Below are 25916 nucleotides of genomic sequence, written 5' to 3'. Positions count from 1 at the left end.
ATGGCAAAATCCTTTTCAAGGACTAATAGTAGCCTACGTTTTCCGTTTCAATATAGGCTAGTGGCAATTGTTTCGATCTGCTCAAAGTGCTCCACTGGTTTGTTCAAAATAGCTTTGTTTCGGCAAAAGTAACTTTTACTCTTCGAGTGAAAAGCGCGGGAATGCTTTGCAGATAGTCCACGGCAAGTTATGCCTAATCGTTCTTTTTTGTTGTGTGTTATAATTTGCATGGGTTTGATAATATCTTTTTACGTTAGTCAGAGCATCTGTACTAGTGGTGTCAACCGCGCCGCTTAGGCGGCCGCGTAAATTTTTGGGGTAATTTTGAACGTACTGCAGCGGGTCGAAAAACTTTTTATGCCGCGTCGATGCCGCAGACCGCGCAACTTATTTAATGACTTTTGCTTTGAAAAAACATCGACAATATGTACACAGATTTGTTACGTTTTTCTGTCATAAAAGACACAATCAGTTATGTCCGGAATCTAAAACTCAATTATTGTTAGTTTTTAGAAGAGTGGGTGTTGTATTTTGTTGTTGGTTTGTGTTGTATTGTTCAAGTGTGCTTGGAATTTATGATTTTGTGAAACTGTTGCTGTTTGACCTTTTCATGCAAACTTGTAGCTATGTTTGCAATGCAGATTTAAGAGCTGATGTAGGGCTTTATAGTTCAATATTATACGTGGTGCAGTGCACTGCAGTGTCAACCAATTTTTTTCAAAATTTGCAGTTAGGGTGCAGTTTGCGAACAGCTTGAAATTTTGCGGTGCGAACAAAAATCCCAAAATTTCTGTCCGCGACATCACTAATCTGCACCCATTCGGTGAGTTAAGTTAAAAAACTAGACACAGGAACACGAATAGCTGGAGAATAACCTCAAAATATTTCTGCATGATTGGATCAGTTTGTTGCAAGGCCGCAGGGAGAAACATCTGTGGGGTTTTTCTAAAGAAATGCAAAACTTTTTGCTGTTGATGACTTTGCGTCGTAACTGTATGAACTGAACTACAATGTATGCAGTAAATATAAAATGTTCTCTCGGTGCTATTCAAATGTTTTTTTTTCTGCTACGCCTGTGTAAGCTTGATAGCAGGCTATAGACTCCAATGAGTTTGTTTACCAAACCGTGTATGTACAATTAAAAAAAATACAACATTCCCTAAATTCAGGCAGTTTTATGGACGGGAGAAAAAAAACGCTGAATTAATTGTCTCCAAACACCCAATTACGCACACAAGACCTGAAAAATAACATATTCGACAGTCAATCGTCCAATTACAACACAAGAATTACAACGATCCCATACCTTGCTATATTCGAAGTTCGGATCATGAAAAGCCGTAATAAAGTTAAAGTGGTCAAAATTCGGAACCTCAATGAAAGTTGTATCGACTTTTTGTGCCTTCAGAGCCTAAATAGTCGTTCATGTTGAACAATTTTAATATAAGTTTTCAAGGTGGTTTTAGCTTTTATTAACTGATAGAGCTTACTTTGTTGTAGCTGTCGTTCCATTTTCTGATTGTTGGTGCATCGTTTTCCGCAGTTAAAAGTATGACATCCGTTTGAAATGTTTGACAGTTTTTCGCCATCTGTTCTACAAGCTCGATAGGACTGTTCTTGATTGCTTCTTCTCTGTAAAAGTGCACATCAGTGAGTATTTTTGTTTCGACCGAAAAACTTCAACAAGGGTAAAAAATTCCAATTTTATTTTGTTAGTTTAGCGTGTTGTCTGAGCAAATCACAAGAAATTAATACAGGATTTATTTCTCACTTTACAAAATTAAGACAGTTCATTTGGTGTCTTGTTAAACTGTAAACAATTATCGCATTTAGTATAAAATTTTGGTTCCGCCGAATTAAAAAAAACAAGATTTCGAGCCAATACTGAAACACCCATAAAACGTGACATAGGCTATTGAAAACTTGCACCAAAACGACACTTTGTGCTTCAGTGACATAATTACCTCGTTAATTTAAGTGGAACACCCGTTTCTGTGTCGATTAGATGGGTAAGTTCAAAAACTCCGCACAGCAACACGACTCGCTTAAGTTTCTCCTCAAAATATTTCTGCATGTTGGGATCAATCTCTTGCCAGTCCAGAGATGCCACCATGGCGCATTCGTGACCCCCGCTTGAATGGCCGCTCAGGGTTAGACTTTTTGCCTTAGGAAACTTGGTGGCAATAAACATCATTGCGTTTTTGCACTGATCCACAATGTTCGTGATAGACGCTAAAAAACATCCCCAGTAAAGTAGGGTTAATTAACTAACTATCGATGTAACTGTGATTCCCGACCTTTCTGTGACCGCGTGTCACTCTATTAACCGATTAATGCGAGGCCAAACGTCATATGACGCAATATTTTGTAAATCATATTTTTGCTTCGACATTGACAATTTTTTTTGTTCACAAAAAGTTACTAGCGTTCTAATTTTGCACCAGCATAGCGAGTAATATGCAACGCGGTGTTTTAAGTAACTATAACATTTTATGACAGATTAAGCGAATTGTGTGCAAAAATGCGGAAGAAAATAAATACCGAAAGGTGTTCTCCTATATGACCAGGAAGGTGGTGGTGTACCGCTATATAGCATGCATACCACCGGTTGGGAACCACTGAATTAAGCTTACAGGCGCTTTTCAGAACAGCCGTAACTTACATTTTGGTGCTAGAGTTTTTCCGACAAAAATGCAGATTTTGCCAGATTCGGTCACTGGAATCTCCACATAGTGACACATTTTGGGACTAAGGAATAAAATAAATTAAATTGATGTCTTTTACAGTTAAAAAGTAGTAGGCTAGTCGATGTAACTTACCTGCCCTCTTGCCAATACCCTCCGTGAAAAAATACCACCACACTTGTTTCTGTAAGATAAAACAACACATTTTCCAATAGAGACATGTGACACGATGAATCAAACAAACAATATGCGAAACAAAATGTTAACCTTGAAACGAAAATGCAACAGTTTGTCTGTCTTTTACATAAGGTTGTTTGGGAAAAAACGTAACCGTTGCATCTCTTTTTGTTGAAGGCTATTTTTAAAGTCGTAACAAAATTTTTGAACCTCAAGTCAATGATTTGAGCAGTTGGATGCGAAACGTAACTACGCTTTGCGTTGTTTTTGTGTCGTATTTAGTTCACGTGCACCTTTAACGTAATGTTACATCAAAACCATTGCTGCGAAAATTTGTCGGTTGTAAATACGACAAAAAGGGAAAAAGGTAGGGCACAACCCTTGCCGAACCCCACTGGCTTTCCCTAACACGGGTGGTTAGTTCTTTTACGGCCACCTCGACTGGTTCCACTAACGTTCCACCCCATGCACTCGTGTTTACTCGCACTGCGCCAATCTTACTTTCTTGTGAGCCCCAGTCACATAACGCTTTATAATACGGTGTAGCTGCAGCCCGTTCAGCCATCTTCCACCAAATGTGTAATTCACTGTTTTGCTATCAACAACAATTTAACGTCGCCCAGCTATTTCCCGACTTGGTGATATTTTTAGTGCAATTGTGTCGCTATGTTTTCTTTCACCAAGCGAAATAAACTCATCTCAACTCACAACAGTAAAAACACAGCAGCTGAATCCGGTAAAGAGAAAGGGCCCTCGAATGTGTTAAAGGCAACGCTTCGAAGTCACCTTTGTCTCCACAATTTAGCCTATATGTGTTAATTGTCCCTATCTATTGAATTTCAATGTAGTCAAGTATACAAACCTTCTGTGTATGTCTTGGGGAAAAATATGTCAACGATTTGACATTCCTCGTTTCCGTAACGAACGTCAAGTTGATACTTAACGCATATGTCCCTGGCCTTTTGCGAGTATGTTTCTGAAGTGTCTAGAAATTCTTGTATAACCTCCTGGTTTGTAATTCCCCGCTTGGCAAAATACGATGGCATTTCCTGTTTAAGGCATCGAGTTTATAATTTGAGATTGTTGCCTACATTAAGTTGGAACCTATTACTTACACTACATATGTCTCCCATCTTACTGTCCAAACTAAAGCTTGGGTTACTTCCTTATGTTCCTTTTCTATCACTCTTGTTGCACTGTTTCGTACGTCTGTGCAAACAATGTAAAAACGCAGCTGACAATTTGTTTGCACACGAATGGCGACAAGTGCAACAGAGCACAACCGATTGCAAATTTGGAGCACTGTACTTGACCGCCAGTCTATCACTTGTAAAGTGACAAGAAAAACAACGAACTCAGTGTCAATGACTATCAGCAGTAACAATGGAAAATGTGCTACATTTATGAAAAAAATTTCAATAGTTTATTATATCTTTCGTTTTACCAGTAAACACTGCATAACCGAGTTGTTGTGAAAATAACTAGGTTTTGCAAACTTTGAAAGAACCAACACAAACACGCAGTGCATTCACACTTTCACAGTTCAAGTTCTAGACTTCTAGTCAATCTACTACTGAAAAAGTTGTATTGATTCGATGTTTGATGGTACCACAGTGTATGATGTCTTTTATTAGTTCTGACTTTTAGAATTAAGACTACTGTAATGCAAAATCGTTATCACACATACCGCTTTTTTTAAAAAAAAAACTTAACCAGCTTCACCTATCAACGACTTAACGAGCCTTTTAATTTTCATTAAGTTTAATTTTAAAATTATTTACTTGTCAGACCGGCAGTGTTATAGAAGTCTGTTATTTCTTGGTAAACTTCTTGCAGCTAACAGGCGAAAAAATGTGGCATGAAGCAAGAAAACAGGAAAAAGCTGTTCGTAAAGTGATTGTTGATTACCGAAAGCGAGCTGAAAGAAGACAGGAATACTATGAGAAGATAAAACAGGATCCAACAAAATTTATGCAGGTTAAATGACAATTTAACTTTTCAACTTTAAAACAAAAGTAAAAATTTTTAAGGTGAACTTTTGCATTGTAAATCATTAAAGAAAATGCATTGTAAATCATAAAGAAGTCATAAAAAATATCTGTAAAACTAGGTTTATTTACTTTTATATGTTCCAGGTTCATGGAAGGAAGTGCAAACTACATATTGATGAAGGAGGTGTTGCTAGTGACAGCAAAAGCTACATGATGCCATGGCAAGGAGATAAATCAAATATGATTGACCGGTATGTCTGTTTGACAATTGTTTTCAGCTAGTTGCAATTGTGATTTAAACCTGATTTTATTGTTTTGCAGATTTGATGTTCGGGCCCATCTGGACATGATCAAAGATATCAAAGCCAGTCCAGACTTTGACTTTTCTACAGACAAAATGGAAAGAAAATGCCAGTATGAAAGATATAGAATTCTAATATACAACAAACACAGGTCTGTTACGGTATTTATGCCTGCATTTTGTGATATGCTGTGAGTAAATGCTTGGAGGTAGTTTGTTGTTGTTGGTATTTTTATTCTATTTGTTTTTTGTTATTGTTTGGTGCTGGTTAAAAAAAATATTTCTTTCTTGAATGGAGTATGTTTTTTCCTGTTTCTAGTTGTTTTATAATCTATTTGGTCAAATTTTAATACAACAGGGGAGTTTCTGAATCTCAACACCTGAAACAAATACACATCAATGAAGCTTATCCTGAACTCACCGCCCAAAAACAGGAGGCAGAGGCCAAAAAGCAGTTGCTCGCATCAAGCAAAGCTACTATAGCGTATTCTTATGATGGTGAAGGCTCTAGTTCCAGAGGAAAGTCTGGTCAAAAAATGTTTACACCTGAACCAGATGAAGATGGTGGGAGGCAAATATTGTTGGCTTAAGAATGTTTTAGATGTGGCCTGTGGCACTGTAATGTTATCAATATGTTGAAAAGTATTTTTTGAAATATGTTATGTTGTGCCTTTAGTCTTCAGGAAAATAGTATTAATGCACATAAAGAAAAAAACACATTAATTCAAAAATCAGGTGAATAACTAAATGTGTCAAGTTAATAGAGCTCTTCTGGCAATTAGTATTTTTGTTCCAACGTTTCGACGTCCTGTCAGGTTGCCTTCATCAAGTAGGCGTAAATCACACTCAATGCACGTAGTACAGTGCATGATAAACAGAAGGAAAACAGAATTAAATGCAAGCACATCACAGTGCAGCGAAAACACGAAATGTGTATTCTGAATTAAAATTTAGATCTAGTTCATTAGTCTTTATCCGCAAAGTAACGGATTGCGGTATTGTATTTTAAAGTTTAATATACAAATATGTATAGCATTTTTTATTATTGCATGGTTGTGGTGCATATGTATTTAAGTTGTATAACATGGATAATGTAAATTTTAATTTTGGTTTTCAAGTACAGCTCATACATGATGATTTTACTTGGTGTAATGAATTTGCATTGACAATAAACCATTTTATTTGACAGAAGAAGATGAATGGTCTGATGAAGATTTTCTAAATGAACTTGAAGATGTACCATCTGTGAATGAACTTAACGCCGCTGCCTTGGCTGACCTGGAGAACTTGTCATTTGAATATGGACTCTACATTCATGATTTTACAAATTCCCTTAAGACGGACCAAAATTTACAAGATAAAATGGACAAAGCAAAGGCACTTGAGCATGAAAAAGCAAAAATGGCTGGAAAGAAATCAAGACGTGAAAGGAGATTATTAAAAGATAACAGGCTCAAAGTAAAAGACTGCTTTTTGTTCATTTGTGAATTATGGTTATGGGTCCTAACTCCTTTTGTTGATCATTTGATCAATGAACAACAATATAATATTACATCTTACTGTTACAGAACAGAACCATCGGTCCTTTGAGCTACATTTTACATGAAGCTGATGCAAGTGAAAGTGAATCAGGTAAGACAGAAAAGCAACAAAATGCATAAGTCTATTATGTGAAAATGAAAAAGCCCTAAGTTTGTTGTTGAAATTGATGAATGCAGAACTATTGTATGTAATGACATACAGTGGTTTGTTTACTGGTTCTCATGAGTGTTACCAGGTCAAATTCTCTAAAAGTCCCACTTGACATATCAAAACTAGCCCAAAATGACTGAAATAATTTTTATTTCTTTCGCCTGTTTGGCTATCAAACATCAATCTGTTGCACCTTTGTGTTGTTTGGCAAATGGAGCATTGAACTTTTTTCTTAATAAAACAATTTTCATACAACAGTTAATTGTCTTCAACAGTCACTTTTAGCTTCCTTTATTACATTTTTATTGCCACTATCAACATTCAATGGCAAAATCATGTAGATGCCAAGGCCATGGTTCAAAACATGTAAAATGTTTTTTGGGATATATAAACCCTGGAATGAGATTTTTATGCTCTGTTTATGTGTCTTTGATGGAGTGTTATAGATGAGTTTTCCACTTACCGATGTTTCTCTGTGCAGGTTCAGATGATGGTTCTTCATCATCGAGTTCAGAAGATGAACGACCAAGAAGGAAAAGCACATCAGCTGGAGAAAGCAGTGGCCAGATTGAGTTTATCACTAGTTTTGGGGAAAACAGCAAGTCGGTTCCTAGGCTGTCTTTTTTTAGTTGAAACTTTTTCAGCGCCTATTTGCAAGTCTTTGTAACTTTACTTGGTGGTATACATGCTTTTGGTTGTGGATGGCCATTATCAAATGTGGAGACTGTAGATATTCTTGTTCCTATGTGGCAGTGGTAGCTTTTTGTTGCTGCAGTACTGTAGCCTGTGCAAAACGTTTAAATTAAAAGTTTTCAATAAGGGTCTTGTTCAGTGACAAAGCCGCTTCAACACCGTCAAACCGCGACGCCAAGAAAAAGTCTCCTGCCCAAGCTCATATAACAAAGACCACGCGAAGAAGTAGGTCAAGTTCACGTTCCCGCCGATCAAGGTCACCGGACCGCCGTCGATCACGGTCAAGGTCAAGGGAATATAGTCGCAGGTTGGTTTTCTGTGTAATTTAGCTAAAAACGTAGACAAGACCAGCTAATGTGTTGTACCGGTGGTACTATATACCGCATGGTATACCGCATATGCCCGCATGTTCTCACACGGCAGGAAGTTGTGAAGGACTTGAATATGTTTTTACGAAAATCAAATTTTGACTTTTGAAGCGCTGACGGTCAGAGCTATTCGAGTGAGGGTTTGTAATTAAAATAATACTAAAATCTGGTCAAATTCACTCATGTTGCGGCTTGTATTCTCACTTTCACACACCATTTTGTGTTCTAAGCGGAATACCATGCGGTATTTAGTAGGGATGTGCCAAAATTGCAAGTGTTCTGTTTGGTCGAGCACCGAGCATCTCACGTTAATGCTCGGTGCTCGGCCGTGCACTCTCGGTGCATTATGACGTCACAAAAAATCCCCTTTCTACGTTTTAGCTCTACAAGGCCTCTTACGTCACCAGCGGTGTATTAAGCTGTTACAGGCCTCAGAAGTAGACGTTTTTCCACAATCTAATACATTTGAAAAATCATTTGTTTTTGTTCATAGACACCCTTTCGAACACTAGTTACTTATGTTAGCAAGGCATGGATATGCAAATTTAATGCTCGGGTCAGTTTGTGCAACTACTCGGCCGAGCACCGAGCATCAAAAACAGCGATGCTCGGTACCGAGTACTCGGGTTCTGGCTCGGCTCGGCGCATCCCTAGTATTTAGTACCACCCGCGTTTTGCAATCTCAAAAATAGCAATTGTAAATCACCGTTTATTTCAGGTACGATCGAGGCAGCAGACGCAGATCGTCGGAGCGAGACCGACACTACCGACGTTCCAGGTCTCGCGAGCGCCACCACCGGTCGCGTTCCAGATCGAGAAGTCGCCACTCGAGGTCACCAGAGCCAAGTCGCCGCAGTCGCTCAAGATCACGAGGGTAAAATTCATCAGAATGTTAAAACTTTGCGTTGTTCAGCTTAAAGTTTGGCTGACAGAACTTAATTGCATTTTTTCATGATCTAATAATGCAGTGGTGCTTAAACTGTACATGGCGCAATTGAAAAAGCTATTCGGGTTTGGGTGTGGGTTTGTTTGTAAACATACGCTATAATCTGGTCTAAGATAACCTTTATGGGCTTATACTCTCACATTTCAAATACCATGCGTTATTAACTCCCACCCTGGTGCAACTTGAGAAAATAACATACCCATTGAAGTTAACGTGAATAAAGGCGTGTGTCGCAGTCTCACAGATCAGTTCTGTCACATACTTCCTAAAAAAAAAATTTAAAAAAACTTTTTCACGATTTGTACTTGCTGTCGTCACACAGTTAAATCCGTCGAAATCACACAGAAAAATGACAATCTTAGTGCCAAAAATGGTTAAATTTTATTGTTTTCTTGCGGAAAACCGTTGCTTATAAATGCTATGAATGCTATAACATTGTCTTGATGAAACTACGTTGAGCTATATGTAGCATATTTTGGTTTCATGCTGCATTTTTGTGTTTGTTTTCAGCCGCGAAAGGGCTTACGCAAACGTTAAGTCGACTACGACACCCCAAACACCAACAAGTCAGACAAAAAAAATGACACCACAGGAACGTTTGAAAATTAAAATGCAACGAGCTCTCAAAAAACAGGTCAGTTTGGTTTGATGCGTAAAAACTTATGGCCATTTCTTACTAAAGTACACTATAAGTGTAAACTGACACGATTTATTGTGAGATATTCCCTAACGTAGGTAACGGTTCTCTTTGTTTGGTCATAAACGACGGTATTTGCTTTCAGGGCGGGTCGTACGTGCTTGGGGTGCGGTTAATGTCTCACGTAAGGGTAATAAAAATATTAACACCGTACAGTTTGACGTTGCCCGGTTCGGTACACGGGTTCCCTTGTAATGTATGGGGATTCTATTTGTTACTTTTCTTGGATAACACTCCCCTAGACCCGTGGATCCTTAACTTGGTTGTTCAATGACTCAAAGATTCGCTCAAATTCGGTTATAGTTTGTTTAATTGAAGGGTAACAAGCGTTTGTTACAGATTATTCTATCGTAGGCCTACCATACGTCCTCTTTTTGGAGGTCGTATGGTAGGCCTACGATATTTTGTTCACAGCAGATAATAAATTGCATTTAAACAAGTGTGTAACGTCCCGTGAACGCGCCCCGGTTATAGCGCGGAACGTCACACGAGGAGAGAATTGAAACGCGATTCCTAATAGCCTCCAACAACCAGTCCACACAGATAGATGTTTTGCTGATCTTATTAGGCGAATTCTTTGAATGTAGGACGATGAAAACGAATAGGAAACGTATAGGAAACGTATCGGAATCGGTTTCTGCATAAAGCATGACATTAACACACTGCGCTTTAAATGCAGAAATATAGCACAAATCTTACCAACTGTTGTGGTAACCGGAGAGAGTAAATAGCACGGGTATTCAACTCGCATCAATTACTGGTACACACCTAAACATACAATAACATATATCACCACACTGCGCCTTTATGACGTCACACACAGTTCTTACCAAGCTATGTTGGGCGACAGTACAGAATAAGTCACGCTTCACGTGAAGATAAAACAGAAATACTGCGTAAACAAAATGCAACTTAAGCACCTTGTCTAAACCCAATTACACGTACAGTACAACTATTACAAAGCGAATGACATATTAGGTCATTGCGGTTAAGTTCACATTCATTACAATAATTCACATTTTGGAGTCATTAAACACATATGTACAAAGTGACTCACCAATAATCGTCAACACGACAATAAATAGCCTTTTCTAATTCAACCGACGCAGCACCGTGCTCCACGAAAGTCAGCAACGAAAAAGAACTGAACCACGTTGCGTTATCACACAAAACTGGCAGCCGATTATTACGTCACACAACGCCATAGATTACAACACAAGTTGTACTGAGGAAATGCGGAAATCAATAGAAATCTGCAATTACTGGCAAATAAGATGTAACATACCCCCCCACAATGTACGAATCCAAAGAGTACATTTACAACACAACACACAAACATCGGCAGTAATTGCGAACACAAAAAAAAAACACAACTAATCACGCATCGCGTCGTTGCGGCATAGCAAGCACAATTTTGCAATTGGGCGTCTGAGTGCTCCAGTGTGAGTCTTGACGATCACCTGACGCACTACTCCCTTCCGATCAGGAAGCACATCGGTCACGCGACCCAGAAGCCATTTGCTCCTAGGCTGATTATCATCCGCTACAAGCACAATGTCGCCGACCGTGAAATTAGAATGTCCATTTGCCCACTTCGATCTGGGCATTAGCGTCGGCAGGTACTCGCGCGACCATCGCCGCCAAAATTGGTCGGCCAAGTATTGTACTTGGCGCCAACGGTTACGATGGAAACAGTCCTTCCCCGTAAACAGTCCAGGGGACATATTCGGCGCTGCACGTTGCAGCAGTAGGTGATTTGGTGTAAGGGGCTCCTCATCCTTCGAATCGAACGTCACCGGAACCAAGGGACGAGAGTTCAGGATGGCCTCGACCTCCACCATCAGCGTCATCAATTTCTCATCGGACAATGTCTGCTCCGAAAGCAGAGCGTTGAGAATTTTGCGCACAGAGCGTATCATTCGCTCCCAAACCCCACCCATGTGGCTGGCAGTGGGAGGATTGAAGCTCCACGCAATATCACGTTGTTGCAGATATTTGTAGATCTGCCTTTGATTCCACCTGTTCAGCTCTTCGCGCAGGATGCGCTCAGCTCCAACGAAGTTTGTGCCGTTGTCGCTGTAGATCTGGTCTGGTCGTCCTCGACGACCGATGAAACGTCGGAGAGCTCCGATAAAGGAGTCCGTAGACAGTGAATGCGCTATCTCGATGTGCGCGGCCCTGGTGGAGAAACAGCTAAAGATGCACCCGTACCTCTTTACCTCACTTCGTCCTTGCTTCACAAGGAAAGGTCCAAAGTAGTCGACACCGACCACTGAGAACGGCGGCTTATTGGCCTGCAGTCTCGCAGCAGGAAGGTCTGCCATCATCTGTTTGCCCAGAGAGCCATTTCTTCGTCGACAGGAAACACACTTGCCGAGAACACGACGAACCGCTACCCCTCCTTTGATGATCCAGTAGCGTTGCCTGAGAGACGACCATGTGTGTCCCATTCCAGAATGGCCAACCTCGTCATGCTGCTGCATAATCACCAGGTCTGTAAATCGATGGTCGTATGGAAGAATCATCGGATGCTTCACATCAAACTCGACACATGCACGCTCGAGCCTTCCACCAACTCTCATAACTCCATTGACAAGAATTGGGTTAAGCTTTCCAAGAACCCTCTTTTTCTTTGGTAAACGAACAGGTTCGCCTTTGGCCTTTGACATCGCAGCCATAACGTCTGGGAAACTTCGTCTCTGCACATACTTTACAATCTCAAGCTCGGCAGCCTTGAGTTCAACAACGGTCAGTTGCCCAGTAGGTGCTTGATACTTGGCAGGAAACCTCCTTGACATCAACATCGATTTGAATCTGAGCAACCAGCTTACAGCCCTTTTCAGCCGATTGAGTGATGAGTATCTGGCAATGAGTCGATCCGTAGCGGATTCGCTGGCGACCAGACAAACGGTTTGAGTTTCTTTCTTTAACAAAAGAAATTCGATTGGCAATGACGACAAGTCCGGACAGGTAGGCCATCCATCTTCTTGCTCCCAGAGAAACTGGGGTCCAGTAAGCCATCGGCTGGACCTAAGGAATTTATTCACACTGAGTCCACGAGACGCCTCGTCCGCTGGATTTACCTTGGTGCTGACGTGTCTCCATTGACTAGGCCGGGAAACATCCTCGATTTTGGCCAAGCGATTTGCAACAAACACTGGAAAGCGCTTATTGCAGTTGCGAATACTTTGAAGAACCGCAGTCGAATCCGTCCAGAACACGGATTGGCATTCGTCCAGTTGCAGCTCCTTTCTTACAAGTTGATCCAACTTCGCTGCAACAACGGCCGCCGTCAACTCCAAGCGGGGAATCGAACATGTCTTCAGGGGTGCAACGCGTGCCTTGCCTATTACAAACGAGCAGTGAATGCGTCCTCGCTCGTCTACCAGCCTCAGATAGGTCACCGCACCGTAAGCTGTAGATGACGCATCTGCAAAATGGTGCAATTCCGTTTTTCGCACCTTACCAAAATCGTGGGGCTTCACGCATCTTGGTAGAACGACGTCTCCTAACCGCGGTAGTTGCTGCAACCATTTTGCCCACGATTCGGAGTCTTCATCGGAAAGAACGTCATCCCATCCCAGCTGCTTTCTGCAGAGATCTCTTTGCATAGTCTTGGCCACCACGATCACAGGCGCTGCAAAGCCAAGAGGATCGTATAAGGAACTTACCACCGACAGGATTGTCCTTCTGGTGTAGGCTGTAGGCTGCTTTACATCGACATTGAAACCGAACTCGTCCGACGAAACGTTCCATCGAACACCAAGTACCCTCTCGCAGGAGGAACCATCCACGTCCAGCTCCTTCACCGATTTAGCCCGTTCCTCTTCATCAATAGACGCGAGAACTCGCTCGCTGTTGCTAAGCCACTTGGTCAGCCGAAATCCCTTCTTCTTGAGAAGTGCACAGATACCTTTGACCAACTGAACTGCTTCTGCTTCAGTCGACACGGATTTTAAACAGTCGTCAACGTAGAAATTCTTTTCTACCGTCTCGACGACTTCCTTTGGAAATTCGCTTCGCAAATCATCAGCGGCTTGTTTAAGACAAAAACTCGCACAGGAAGGGGAAGAAGTTGCTCCAAACAAATGAACAAGCATCCTGTGTGCGGTGGGCTTCTTCGACACATCGCCATCGGGCCACCACAAGAACCGAAGTGCATCACAATCTGTCGGCTTCACACGGATCTGATGAAACATGGCCTCCACGTCGGCCACAAGAGCTACCTTTTCCATTCGGAACCTTGAAAGAACTCCTACTAACGAATTGGTTAGATCCGGACCCTGGAGTAAAGCATCATTCAACGACTGGTCGCGGTATTTGGCAGCACAGTCAAAAACTACCCGCACTTTCCCGGGCTTGTGTGGATTTGTAACGGGGTGATGCGGCAGGTACCATACTACCTCTGCAGACTGTTCCTTATCTGGAACTTCTTCGGCATAGCCCTTAGCTATGTAACCCTGTACCGTCTTTGTATACGCATCGCGTAGCACGGCGTCGCGTCTCATGCGACGTTCCAAAGAACCCAAACGATTTAGTGCCATGTCCCGGTTGCACCGAAGCGGTTGTGCATTCGGGCGCCATGGCAACGGCAACTCATAATGACCCTGCTTGAATTGCACACTGGTTTTCATTTTATCTAAGACGTACCGGTCTTCACGCGACATAGGCATCGCGTCGGCGTTAGTATCTTGAAAGTCGGTCTTCCACATTCGCTCTAACTTCTCGTGCAGCGAATCATTGGCAACTTGAGTAAAGTTGACGGAAAACAAATCAGGTGACTTGTTGGAGACAGGTCCTGCCAATGCCCATCCCAGTGGAACTCTAAATGCAACAGGTTGCTTCGGTTTTCCCTTTCGTACCTCTTGCACGAGAAATGCCTCTGGAACGTCCAGCCCGATGAGTAGCAAAGCTTCACTGCAATCTACCTGTGGAAATGACAGGTCTCTAAGATGTGGAAACGCATCCAATTCCGTCTTTCTGGGAAACTTGTTGGCGGTAATAGGCAGACAATCAACGGCAAACACCTCTGGAAGATCCACATTTGTGGAGCCATCGAGCGAAGCAACAGTAAGATTTACTCTTTTGCCCTTGCGCCTGCGACTGTCTCCGTTGACCGTTTTAAGCGTCACGTCGCTAGGTTCACCTTGCAGCCCAAGCTTATCTGTCAGTTTTTTGTCGCACAAAGTAATGCCCGAGCCAGTATCTAAAAGAGCGTAAGTATCAACAGTCCTACCGTTAGCACGGACTTTGACCGCAACCATCATCAGGTTGACGCTCTGTCTACCAGAGGAAGCATGACAGTCCTTTCCAATCGCCGACACAACCGAACAAACTGTCCGTTCCGGCGCAGGTCCTTTGACAGGAGACTCGTCCTCTCTCTTCTCTGGCGGATGCAATAAGGTGTGATGGGCTTCATTGCAGTTCCTCACGGTACACGCTTTGGGGCTGTTGCACTTAGTGGCAAAGTGCCCAAATCTGAAACAATTATCACAGAGTCTACGGCGCCGGGTGACGCGCAGACGATCGCGGTAAGGTAGGGATTTAAATTCCTCGCACTTAGCAAGCACGTGGTTTCTCGAACAGCACTGGCACAACGGGGTAGTGGGAAGGTGGGAAGGTCCGGTACGAGCCTTCGGCCTAAATTCTTGTTCGCTTACAACGACATGACTGGAAGCCTTTACATGACTACTTTTACCTTTCGCCTTCTTAGCTTCGTTGCGGTGCTCGTCGAGCATGCGGCTGAACAACGAATTTGCAATCCGATCCTCAGTTTCCACAAAGTCCACAAGATGCTCAAACAAAGGTTCACGGCCAGTATCTCTGAGGATTTTCTCAACACGCCGTTTCCAAGCCTCCTGCATCTTAAACGGTAGACGATTCACAACAGCAATCAACGTGGGGTAATTATTCATCTCGGAATGCTCGTCAATGTCTGAAAGTGTAAGTAAACAATCGCGCAGCGACTGCGCAAACTCGCTTAAACCAGCAGCATCGTTCGGTCGCAATTCTGGACCGTTTACAACACACCTCACACATGCATGAGCGATTATGTGTGACTTGCCAAAGTGGTCGTACAGTAACTGTCTCGCTTGTTGGTACCCGTTTTCCTTTAGTCTAAAGCAGTGTTCAATCAATTTACGGGCCCTGCCATCACAATGCTGCGCCAAATACGACAATTTGGCACCGTCGTCGTCGACCTTGTCGTCGATACGAGAATCAAAATTGCGGACAAACTTCCAATAGTCCATTGGATTGCCATCAAAAACGAGAACTTTAGGCTTCGGTCTGTTTATGTGCTTTACAAGTGATGCAATCTCATTGTCATGCACGCCAGTTGGCTTGACTGAACCATATATACAAGAATTATTTACAATTGGGTTTGTTGCGGCGTAAGAACCTTTCTCATCGACCGAAGATTTAAATTTAGGCGCATATTGGGACAGGGGCTCTGACGGAGCAACATAGTCAACCACATACCGCTGGTCAGGAGGGCTTCTCCGCGACGTGACAGGCGGTGACGTGAACAACACACGACGTTGATCCCCGAGCGGCTCCTCCAGGGGAGGCGTGGTCGATTCACCAGAACCTTCCTTCACCGTCACGTACTCCGTATTTCCTGACATCTCGTCCCAAACCTTCTCTTCAACCTCTGCGGCTTGTAGCTGGTGCTGCAGTTCCAACATTTCTATTTTATCCCTTTGGCGCCGTTCTTCTTCAGCACGACGGATTTCTTCTTCGGCCCGTCGTCTGTCTTCTTCTGCGCGTAGTATTTCCGTTTGCCTGACCAGCTCCTGCTTCTGCGCAGTCTGTTGAATAGCAAGACGCGCGAGCTGTGTCGTTACTTTAACTCTAGTTCTACTGTTAGTCGAAGAACTCGAGCGCCTACTTCGTCCGCAGAACGAGTCGTTGTCCTTTGGACTCTTATCACCGCTTCCACTCGGACTAGCTACGTCAATAGGTAAAACATTGCTAGATAAAGAATTTACGTCACGAACCCAGTGGGAAACACGGTCATCGAATTCGGTCTTGTTTTTTCTCACGCTTGCTAGTTCTTCGGCAAGATCAGGATGCGCCTCGTAGGCAGCAACAGCATCGACAAAAAGATGTTCAAGCGCAACCAATACCGTCTCGAGCATCTGTTTGTTGTGGTGGTCCTTCATCAGGTACTCGGCGACTAGGTATTGTTCACTGAGACGTCGACGACAATCAGCGACCGCATCAGGAGTCGTGACGTTTGATTGACTCATCTTTGAACCGCTTAAATATTTAACAAACAGTTAAACTTGTCTCCAACACACAGTTGAAGCTTGATTTCAACTGTATTGTTCTGTTCAACGAACAGTTGAAACTTTCTTTCAGGAAGCAGTTGAAACTTGATTTCAACTGCAATTGTCTTCAACACACAGTTGAAACTTTCATGTAACGTCCCGTGAACGCGCCCCGGTTATAGCGCGGAACGTCACACGAGGAGAGAATTGAAACGCGATTCCTAATAGCCTCCAACAACCAGTCCACACAGATAGATGTTTTGCTGATCTTATTAGGCGAATTCTTTGAATGTAGGACGATGAAAACGAATAGGAAACGTATAGGAAACGTATCGGAATCGGTTTCTGCATAAAGCATGACATTAACACACTGCGCTTTAAATGCAGAAATATAGCACAAATCTTACCAACTGTTGTGGTAACCGGAGAGAGTAAATAGCACGGGTATTCAACTCGCATCAATTACTGGTACACACCTAAACATACAATAACATATATCACCACACTGCGCCTTTATGACGTCACACACAGTTCTTACCAAGCTATGTTGGGCGACAGTACAGAATAAGTCACGCTTCACGTGAAGATAAAACAGAAATACTGCGTAAACAAAATGCAACTTAAGCACCTTGTCTAAACCCAATTACACGTACAGTACAACTATTACAAAGCGAATGACATATTAGGTCATTGCGGTTAAGTTCACATTCATTACAATAATTCACATTTTGGAGTCATTAAACACATATGTACAAAGTGACTCACCAATAATCGTCAACACGACAATAAATAGCCTTTTCTAATTCAACCGACGCAGCACCGTGCTCCACGAAAGTCAGCAACGAAAAAGAACTGAACCACGTTGCGTTATCACACAAAACTGGCAGCCGATTATTACGTCACACAACGCCATAGATTACAACACAAGTTGTACTGAGGAAATGCGGAAATCAATAGAAATCTGCAATTACTGGCAAATAAGATGTAACAAAGTGACTTCAGAGTTTCTGAAGTCTCTCTATAGATCTTTAAATTTAATTGTTTCCTTTGACTGACTAAGGGTGTTTTTGTTTGAGCAGTCGTGTTTGTTTTGGATAATTTTGATTGTAAAACTTACGACACAAATACAACAAAACGAAATCCTGTTTAAAATTTGAAATTATGCATGAGTTTTGGCTCAAACATTTGCCTGTATTTTTTACATTGTAATATCTATGTAATGTATTTCGGATATAGGTACTCTTTTTGCATTACAAAGTTTATATGTTTTAACTTGTGCAGCTATAGCCTACGCAAATACAACAAAACCACTAACCAAATTTGTAAAACTAAATATAGTTACTATAGCAGTTATGGTTCAAACAAGAAATCTTTGCATATTTCTAACAGTGTAAATTGTGTTGTGATTCAGTTAAAAGCGGACAGGGTGGCAACGGCTGACAAACGGGCCAAGGCTTACCAGGAGCAGCTCGATCGCGAGGAAGAATTACGTGAGATGACGCGAAAGATGCGTAAGAAGGAAGATGGCAGAATCGAAATGTGATAGAGCTTGGTTCTATATTTGATAAGATCTATATTTTACCTTTACAGACTGGACTCGCGGCAGCACAACCATCAGTTTATGCCTCAATAAAAGCGTGCTGCGTTTAATGGGAAATAGAAATTTGTTTTTAGAGTCTTATTAAAGTGAACACATAGTTTGAAAGTCATTTTGGAATTTTAAATTTATTGCCAATGTCGGTTCTACGGAAATTACCTTTTCTCTCATATTGTTTGATTAACGGTAACAACTAACAACCAGCCTAAAACAAACGGTTTGTAGAAAGTAAGACTGACTCTTATTGCGCACGATTATTATCGCTTATTATCATTAAACCTAGATCAGTGCTCTTCAACCTTTTTAGTGACGCGGAACCCTTAAGGTATTTTGTCAAACTTTGCGGAACCCCCATGAAATTTTAATCAATGCAACACAAGTAGGCTACATCAAAGAAAAGAGATGCATACACATCCAACGCACATCACAAAGGTTGACTTGAATTAAACGGTTAACTGAAACGCATTGCCGTGTTATTTGGATCGGTCGTTTCTACATTAATCTCGCAACTTAGCTAGAGTGTTACAAGGTTGTGTTTATTACGTCACAATTGATCAATGGTGTAACAAAGGTTAACAATATTGCACAGGCGAGCATTGCTGTTCAAAACAATGATACTATGAATCATTCGTGTTCGAATTGCTACTCCCTGTGCAACTCTTAAAGATCACGGAACCCTAGGGTTCCGCGGAACCCCCGGTTGAAGAGCTCTGACCTAGATGCTAGATTCGAAGACCTTCACCTGTAGCATTTTGGTCGGATATTATTAAAACCATAACGTACCATTTTGTTATATTTGAATTTTTACATTTAAATATATCATTTTATGTTTTTTAGGGACTCGCCAATACGAAGCTACCGAAGTGCATACTACTAGCCATTCTGATACCGCTCTCGTCAGCGCGTCGACTATTCAAAGGTTTACCAGATATGTAGTTGAGGTGTTTATTAAATTGTTATACGTTACAAGTCAACTTCGAACAATAAAAATCGTCCGTCGCAAAGGTTTGTGTCTATTATTCATCTTTCTCTTTCGAATGTACTGCACAACAAGCGTCAGTAGCCAGATGAGAGATTTGGTATCATATTACCGCACTTTAAAGCCAGGTGATGTGGTATTGTTACGCTACCATGTCTGTGCAAAGCAGTTCCTTGGAAACAAAAACAAACTGACGTACACCTTGTGAAGCAACAAGGCAGAACACGTGATGCTTCTTTGGCGGCAATGTCCGCGGAAATTTTGTGACCACCCGGGGCCGGGCCAACATGACATGTCTCCGAGACTCGAATCGGTAGGTTTGGGATGATTTTCGAGTCTCGAGAAAACGATTTTGGCATCGAGAAATCGTTGGTCACAGTAGTTAGTTGTTTGTTGCCAAAGAAACATTCTTCTTAAGGGTCTTCAATTTTAAATCGGGCTTGAATTAATTGAGATGCGGAAAATTTGTCAGATCTAAGAGAACAATTACAGCGTGCGTGAGGAAAGGCACGCCCTGCTTTGTTATTTGTCTAGCACCCCGGGTAAAGCGAAAAAAGGTAAACTTGTAGTAAATCCTGACGGCGTGTCTGGTACGACAGCGATACCGGTAACGTGACATCAGTCAGCTCAGCAGCAGATTAGTGCTCTAAATACGGAACCGGTGAAAATTACAATACAGGCTTGTATGTGTTCACCGCTTCACTATAAGTTTTAAGGTAGCGAAACTTCTGAGGAATTCGGCCACTATCTTCATTTGCAACGGTTGGATAAATTTGACAAATAAGTTTAAGTGTTTTCATAGTCTAATTAACTGACATGTTTTGTGTTCTTTTAAAGATTATGTTCAGATGAATATGAATGTTTGGGTGAAGTAGTTAACTTTAAGATTGTTTGGATACTAAATACAAATACCATGGCCTCTAAATCAATTGGATGTTGGTTTAGTCATAAGAAAAAGAAGAAAGTCAATGTTAAACAGCTTGCACTGCTTTTTCAGTAAGTTGTGATTGAAGTGTCGTTTTATAATTTCATCATACATTTAATTCTAATTTTAAATAATATTAGTTTCATTTAATTGTAACCCATTTTTTCAGGGACTATGATGCATCACTTAAAGAAGTAAGTTCCATTTTCGTTGTTTAAAACAGTTTGCTTTTATCCATAATGTACTTCCCTGAAATTCAATCTTTTGCATTCAACTTTTTACCATAACAGATTGACTTGGATTCAGATTTGGAACAACAAGGTCCATTTGATGCCATTGTTCACAAAGTGACTGATCTTATGATAGAAAGGTTAGATGGTAATGAAGTTGCAGCCCAGAAGATGAAAGATTTTGAGGTAGACATTTCAGCACAATCATAAGCAGTGCTAATTTTTTTAATACACAAAAAAATATTTAATACACATGTAAATTCGATGGGCGTACTTAAATACATGACACTCAGTAGCCTTTTCAAGTATCTAACACACTGCTTAAGGTTGCTAAAATTTGTTTAAAATGTGCAACAACACTTAATAGTGAAATAATCACATGTAAATTATTGAAAATACAAGAATTGCACCAGTGCCCAGCATAATTTTGTTGTTGTAGGACTTCTTTTTTAGTTGCATGAATAACATTTCAAGTACTTTTACAGAGCTACTTGGCGAAGCATCCAAATACAGTAGTTGTTGACCCCTTGTTGAGCTTGGAAAAACTTATCAAGAGATATGAAACTTACAAACTAATACAAGAAACCAACATATGCAGTCGTGGTAAGTATATTATGTTTCTACTTAACCTAGAGCTAATCTGTAATCATAAACTAGCTATTCGGAAGAGAGCTTCTTTGCTTACTATAATTGGTCCACTTCATCAAAATGTTTGTTTATTTGTATGTTTGCAGATAAGGTCATTCAAGTACCTACATTTACATTTATAAAGTCCAAAAATAGGGCTGTTATTCTGAAGCAAATGAAAGAAGCTGATGTCCATTTTCCTATTGGTAAGTTTACAACTTGTGATACAATGCCATTTGTGCATAAAAGATAATTCATGCTTTGTTTGGTAATTTCGTTTAAACAATAAATAAACTACTTGTATTTTTCTGTTGTGACACTCTCAATGTATTCTTTCCCAGTTTGCAAAAAGAATATTGCCCATGGTACAGAATCACATAAGGTAAGTACATAATGTTAAATGGAATATGTTCACTTGCGCCTGAACATGTGTTGCCAGTCTTCTGAGTGTATGTGTACATCCTTCTCTTATCATCTAGAAGGGTGTTTAGGGTGACGTAGTGTTAGCATGAGGTTTTCCACACATAGAAAATTTGACCACATAAAATATTATCATGTGTAATAAAAGCTGTTTATTTAGGATATTAAGATATACTGATGGAAGTACACAATAATTGAATGACAGACTGTATATGTTTGTTTTTGTTATTGGCAATTACTACACTAAACAATGCAAAAACATGTAAAATTTCCATCTATATTTTTAGATGATGGTGATATTTAATGAAGACGGTCTCGCTGATGTAGACCCACCGTGCGTTGCACAAACATTCATTGATCACAATGCATTGCTGTATAAGGTGGGGCCCTCATAGATTATATTCTTTGTCAGGTGTGGTTGATTGTTTACACAAGATAACTTAGAAAAGAGGTCAATAATGGCCTTTTTGCTGGTACATGTAAGAGACCATTTCCAACTACCTGCTCAATACATGCCATTATAGAAAGAAGTGTAGGAATTTTATTGGCATTTTCTGTGATAGCTGTTTGTAGTTGTGTACCTTAGCTACAGATTTCCTGTGGTTTTCTATTGTATGTACACCACCGTATTGGAAATGGAAGTAAGCCATAGACTAGTCATTTTAATGCATGCATAATCAAATAGGAAATGAATAAACATACCAGTAGGACTATCTAATTGTTAAAGTTGTGCTCTTGGTCCAAAACAAATATCAAAATGAAAACATGTGTATGGTTATTGGCTTATTTTACCTGCAGTGACTGAGAAAACTTAACTGCTTTTTACATACAAATATCTGTTGGGAATCTGTTTTGGCTATTAGTTTAGGATTTGTTGCTTAAATTTTGCACTTTGGTTTAGATTTTTTCTCAGGGGCAAAAACTTATATAGTCCCAAGTAGAGTGGTAATGTGCTCACTTGTCGCATTTCGATCATTTGTGATTACCTTTTTACAGATTTATGTGATTGGTGACAAGTACCACATGGTGGAACGGCCATCTCTGCGTAACTTCTCAAAGTCTGAGTGGACCACACACAAAACCATTTTCTTCAACTCGCACAACATTTCCAGTGGCGACTCCCAGCGATCTGATTTGACCAAGGTGAAAATAAGTTTTTACGAGTTATCATATCTAAATCACTTGAATGGCTACATTAGCCAATACGCCCACTTTCTTGTCACCAGCTGCAATAGTAAGACCCTATAACCCGAAACAGTGTGCACTGTCTGCAGCTTTAATCACTTTAATTTGGTATACAATCATGGAGCCAAGTAATATGCAGAGAGTGCACACTGTTTCAATCTGTAAGATCTCATCAGTGCAGCTGGTGACAAGACATTGACTGTTTTTGATTCCATTGCTGATATGCACTTAATGTTTTATCTATTTCAAGATAAAAAATTGCGCTTTAAAACACTTGAGATTCTTGACATTTGGCGGTAAAGAGCACTTCAAAAATGTCTTAAAATAGACCTATACGTGGACACCTGTCGGCCGTGGCGATACCAACAGGTTTTATTTAATAAGCTTGTGGTCTGTTTCTGTCATGTGCGGTATGTCTGTATAAACCGACGACCTAACAAATCGACTTTCTCCTCATTTCCTGTGTCAGGTGGAAGCAACTGACGGTGATGCAATGCCAATCGACACTGTGATCGTACAAACGCTTACTAAACAGCTGTACCAGGACATCAAAATGACTCTCTACGGAGTGGATATTATCGTATGCCCGAAGACCAATAAACATTATGTGATTGATGTCAACGTTTTTCCCGGTAAGCAAATGTACTGTTTGAGAGATAGTTGGTTGTATGTGGAAAGTGTGGTACGACCTTTTTTAGTAGAGTTGACCCGATTCCGCTCTTCAATCCGACACCCGATATTTTTTTACAAAATGCACTGCGATTCGATACTTCAGTGACTTCAGTTTAACAGATTGCAATTTTGTTAAAAAATATCCTTAGCTTCTCGGCCAGGGCTTTTTTTGTACAAGCACAACAAATCAACATTCAAAAGTTTCAAACTGTTTTTGTGTATGAATTCCAATGGTGAATGATCAGAGCGGTGTTGCTCGTTGCCTAAACAAACGCAGGGTGAACATTGGTTTGTAACGGTCTAAACTTGACCCAAGGTGGCCTCCATTTAGTCAAGTATGACTTGCCAATAAGTAAGTTCTTCTATGCTGCGAAAATTATTTTAACCACAAGTGACGAATTGTTTTAGAATCATAAATGCTGATTGGACGAAGTATAGGATCGGTTATCGGCGCCGATACAGTATTGTCTGGTCCAGTGATTTTCAACCGGTGTTCCGCGGAACACTAGTGTTCCGTGAAAGATCGTCAGGTGTTCCGCGAGAAATTTGCTGGTTTGAATATAGGATTCTAATGTTTTAGACTTCTATGGTTTGAATAGTGTTTTATGTCAAACACCGGTCGAAAACCACTGGTTTAATACAATAGGCGGAATTAGGTTTTCTTTTATGAAAATAATGATCCGCCATCCCCGATTGGAATGTTCTGTAGTGATTGGCTTCATTTACTGTTGTGTAATATTAAGACTCGTTGTCTAATAATGAAATAGCTGAATCGCGGGTAAATTGCTGACCGTTGGTGCAATTTAGCTTTGGGTGATCTTTAAAAATAATATAACATTTAAACGCTGTTTCAGTCGACACGAGATTCAACAAATTTTCTGACGTTCAGCATAATTGCTTGCGCGGAAACCGATGAATCACGGAACAGTCAGTGCTAGGCGAATATTGTAATTAGGTACAATACTAGTTTCAATGATACGTTTTCGTAAAACTTCCCCCGACTTTAATAGCGCTATATGAGCGTTTTCATCCGTTTTAGTGATTACGTGATGTGCGATTTAGCGTTTTAGTGTCATCCTGAGCCTATAGTTGTTACATTGCATCAAAATTTCGTTTGGTGTTCCGCAAACCTATTTTAATGTATAAAGTGTTCCGTGGCTCAAAAAAGGTTGAAAAACACTGGTCTGGTCAACCCTACGTTTTAGGTATCGGCCAATTTTCGCTTTGGTATACTCATTCGCGAACTTGTAATAATATGATGTATATTAAAATTTCTTTGTATGTCACTTGGTGGTCACAAACATCTGTAAACGTGTTCAACAAAGATCGGGCTTTGCTCATTACAGCTTATCCCACGGTTTTGCCGGAATCCTATAGGAACCGTTTTATGAAACTCTGGTTCAGAAATGCTGCTTTTTAGACTTCTGTCGTGGTTTGAAATCCCACCACTTGTCCTCTGAAATGTTTTAAAATATATTACGCCCATGCCTGCTTGATGTGCTGATTAAATCCAATATATTTTTTTAAGGATAGCATTTTACGCAAAAAAAAACGAATAAGAAAATATGAGCCCACGATTCCAACCAAATAAAATACGAACCGACGGGTATGCGCTCCACCTAAGAAACCAATCGGCAAAATTTAACAAGTTGTTTGTGGTGAATCAGGTTATGATGGCGTGGACGACTTTCTAAACACACTAGTTGACTGTGTGATGGCCCAGATCAAACAGTTCAAAGCAGTTGACAGGGATATTTGTTGCGACTTGAAGATGGCGGCCAAAACAAATTCGGTTGAAAACGGCCACAATGAAATGAAGATTTTAAACGGTATCCGTCCTGAAGTACATGTCAACGGGCACATGAATGGGACAACAACAAATTCTTGACCAACGAGGTTGATTGGTTTTATTCGTTTATCAACGCTTCTTTTATGTAGCTTTTATTGTTTTTGCCTTCGGAAATATCATTTTTGGCTTCCTGGGTACCTATTGTTTTGGGAAAAATCTGCTAACACAAGAACTCACATCAGACAAGTTTGCTAAATACTGTTAGGCGGCGCACAGAGCATTTGCGAATATTCAAAATGCAATTGTGTAAAATGCTGACAGTTAGGGCTATTAGGGTTTGTCTGCGGTTTCATAACAATAATAATAGCAATAAAATCACAATTTTTCAAACTTTTCTGTTGTGAGTTTTTGTGTTAGTAGCTCAACCATTGTTTTGTGCCTGTTTTTATCCCCTGCAGTGATTGAGTCTAAATTGCAAGTTACCGTAATGTCAAGTGGTGCAGCTTGAGATGTTTGTGGCACTGTAAGTTGATTCCACCTATTAATCGGATTAGTGCACTTATGTGTTATGTGACATGCCTTCACAGATGATACTAAGTTTCGATTTCCGACAGTGGAAAATAATAAAACTGATTGAGTCTCATCCCATTATTACTACATTGTTTGCTGTTT

General features: G+C 40.6%; 4 protein-coding genes across 8 annotated transcripts; 2 read left to right on the top strand and 2 right to left on the bottom strand.

Moving 5' to 3' along the window:
* Positions 1–1044: 1044 nt before the first annotated feature.
* LOC145228062 (kynurenine formamidase-like) lies at positions 1045–4259 on the bottom strand. Of its 2 annotated transcripts, XM_080093051.1 has the most exons (8): positions 3977–4253; positions 3724–3910; positions 2820–2868; positions 2663–2748; positions 1965–2232; positions 1491–1632; positions 1307–1411; positions 1045–1240 (listed from the first exon to the last, which is right to left on the bottom strand). In XM_080093051.1, exons 1-8 carry the CDS (start codon positions 3992–3994, stop codon positions 1226–1228), a joined length of 870 nt encoding a protein of 289 aa, XP_079949177.1. In that variant the 5' UTR covers positions 3995–4253; the 3' UTR covers positions 1045–1225. The 2 variants fall into 2 exon arrangements, with proteins under 2 accessions (XP_079949177.1, XP_079949170.1); XM_080093044.1 differs by having other exon boundaries at positions 1045–1411; positions 3977–4259.
* Positions 4260–4623: 364 nt separating this feature from the next.
* On the top strand, positions 4624–19421 carry LOC145227989 (CLK4-associating serine/arginine rich protein-like). 4 transcript variants are annotated; one of them, XR_013860020.1, is made up of 12 exons: positions 4624–4838; positions 4997–5103; positions 5174–5305; positions 5512–5717; positions 6343–6611; positions 6722–6785; positions 7327–7447; positions 7666–7845; positions 8625–8780; positions 9363–9486; positions 18232–19196; positions 19255–19421. XR_013860020.1 is itself a non-coding variant. In XM_080092964.1 (12 exons), the coding sequence occupies exons 1-12, from the start codon at positions 4713–4715 to the stop codon at positions 19292–19294; spliced, it is 1650 nt and encodes a 549-aa protein (XP_079949090.1). In that variant the 5' UTR covers positions 4624–4712; the 3' UTR covers positions 19295–19421. The 4 variants fall into 4 exon arrangements, 3 of the variants coding, with proteins under 3 accessions (XP_079949090.1, XP_079949096.1, XP_079949082.1); XM_080092964.1 differs by having other exon boundaries at positions 6346–6611; positions 18232–18359; XM_080092970.1 differs by having other exon boundaries at positions 7678–7845; positions 18232–18359.
* On the bottom strand, positions 10094–17803 carry LOC145235921 (uncharacterized). Its single transcript, XM_080099617.1, has 4 exons — positions 17359–17803; positions 17228–17296; positions 10607–16809; positions 10094–10441 (listed from the first exon to the last, which is right to left on the bottom strand). The coding sequence occupies exon 3, from the start codon at positions 16797–16799 to the stop codon at positions 10923–10925; it is 5877 nt and encodes a 1958-aa protein (XP_079955743.1). The 5' UTR covers positions 16800–16809; positions 17228–17296; positions 17359–17803; the 3' UTR covers positions 10094–10441; positions 10607–10922.
* A 566-nt stretch (positions 19422–19987) lies between the features above and the next one.
* LOC145228045 (inositol-tetrakisphosphate 1-kinase-like) lies at positions 19988–25892 on the top strand. The gene is made up of 11 exons (XM_080093021.1): positions 19988–20158; positions 20234–20392; positions 20491–20515; positions 20612–20737; positions 21037–21154; positions 21286–21384; positions 21520–21560; positions 21886–21978; positions 22595–22741; positions 23253–23415; positions 25123–25892. Exons 2-11 carry the CDS (start codon positions 20310–20312, stop codon positions 25341–25343), a joined length of 1116 nt encoding a protein of 371 aa, XP_079949147.1. The 5' UTR covers positions 19988–20158; positions 20234–20309; the 3' UTR covers positions 25344–25892.
* Positions 25893–25916: the final 24 nt, after the last annotated feature.

Source organism: Phallusia mammillata, chromosome 1, assembly GCF_965637545.1.
Source record: "Phallusia mammillata chromosome 1, kaPhaMamm4.hap1.1, whole genome shotgun sequence".
Lineage (NCBI taxonomy): Eukaryota > Metazoa > Chordata > Ascidiacea > Phlebobranchia > Ascidiidae > Phallusia > Phallusia mammillata.
The sequence above is the reverse complement of the archived record's forward strand: the minus strand, read 5'-3'. Positions and strand labels throughout refer to the sequence as shown.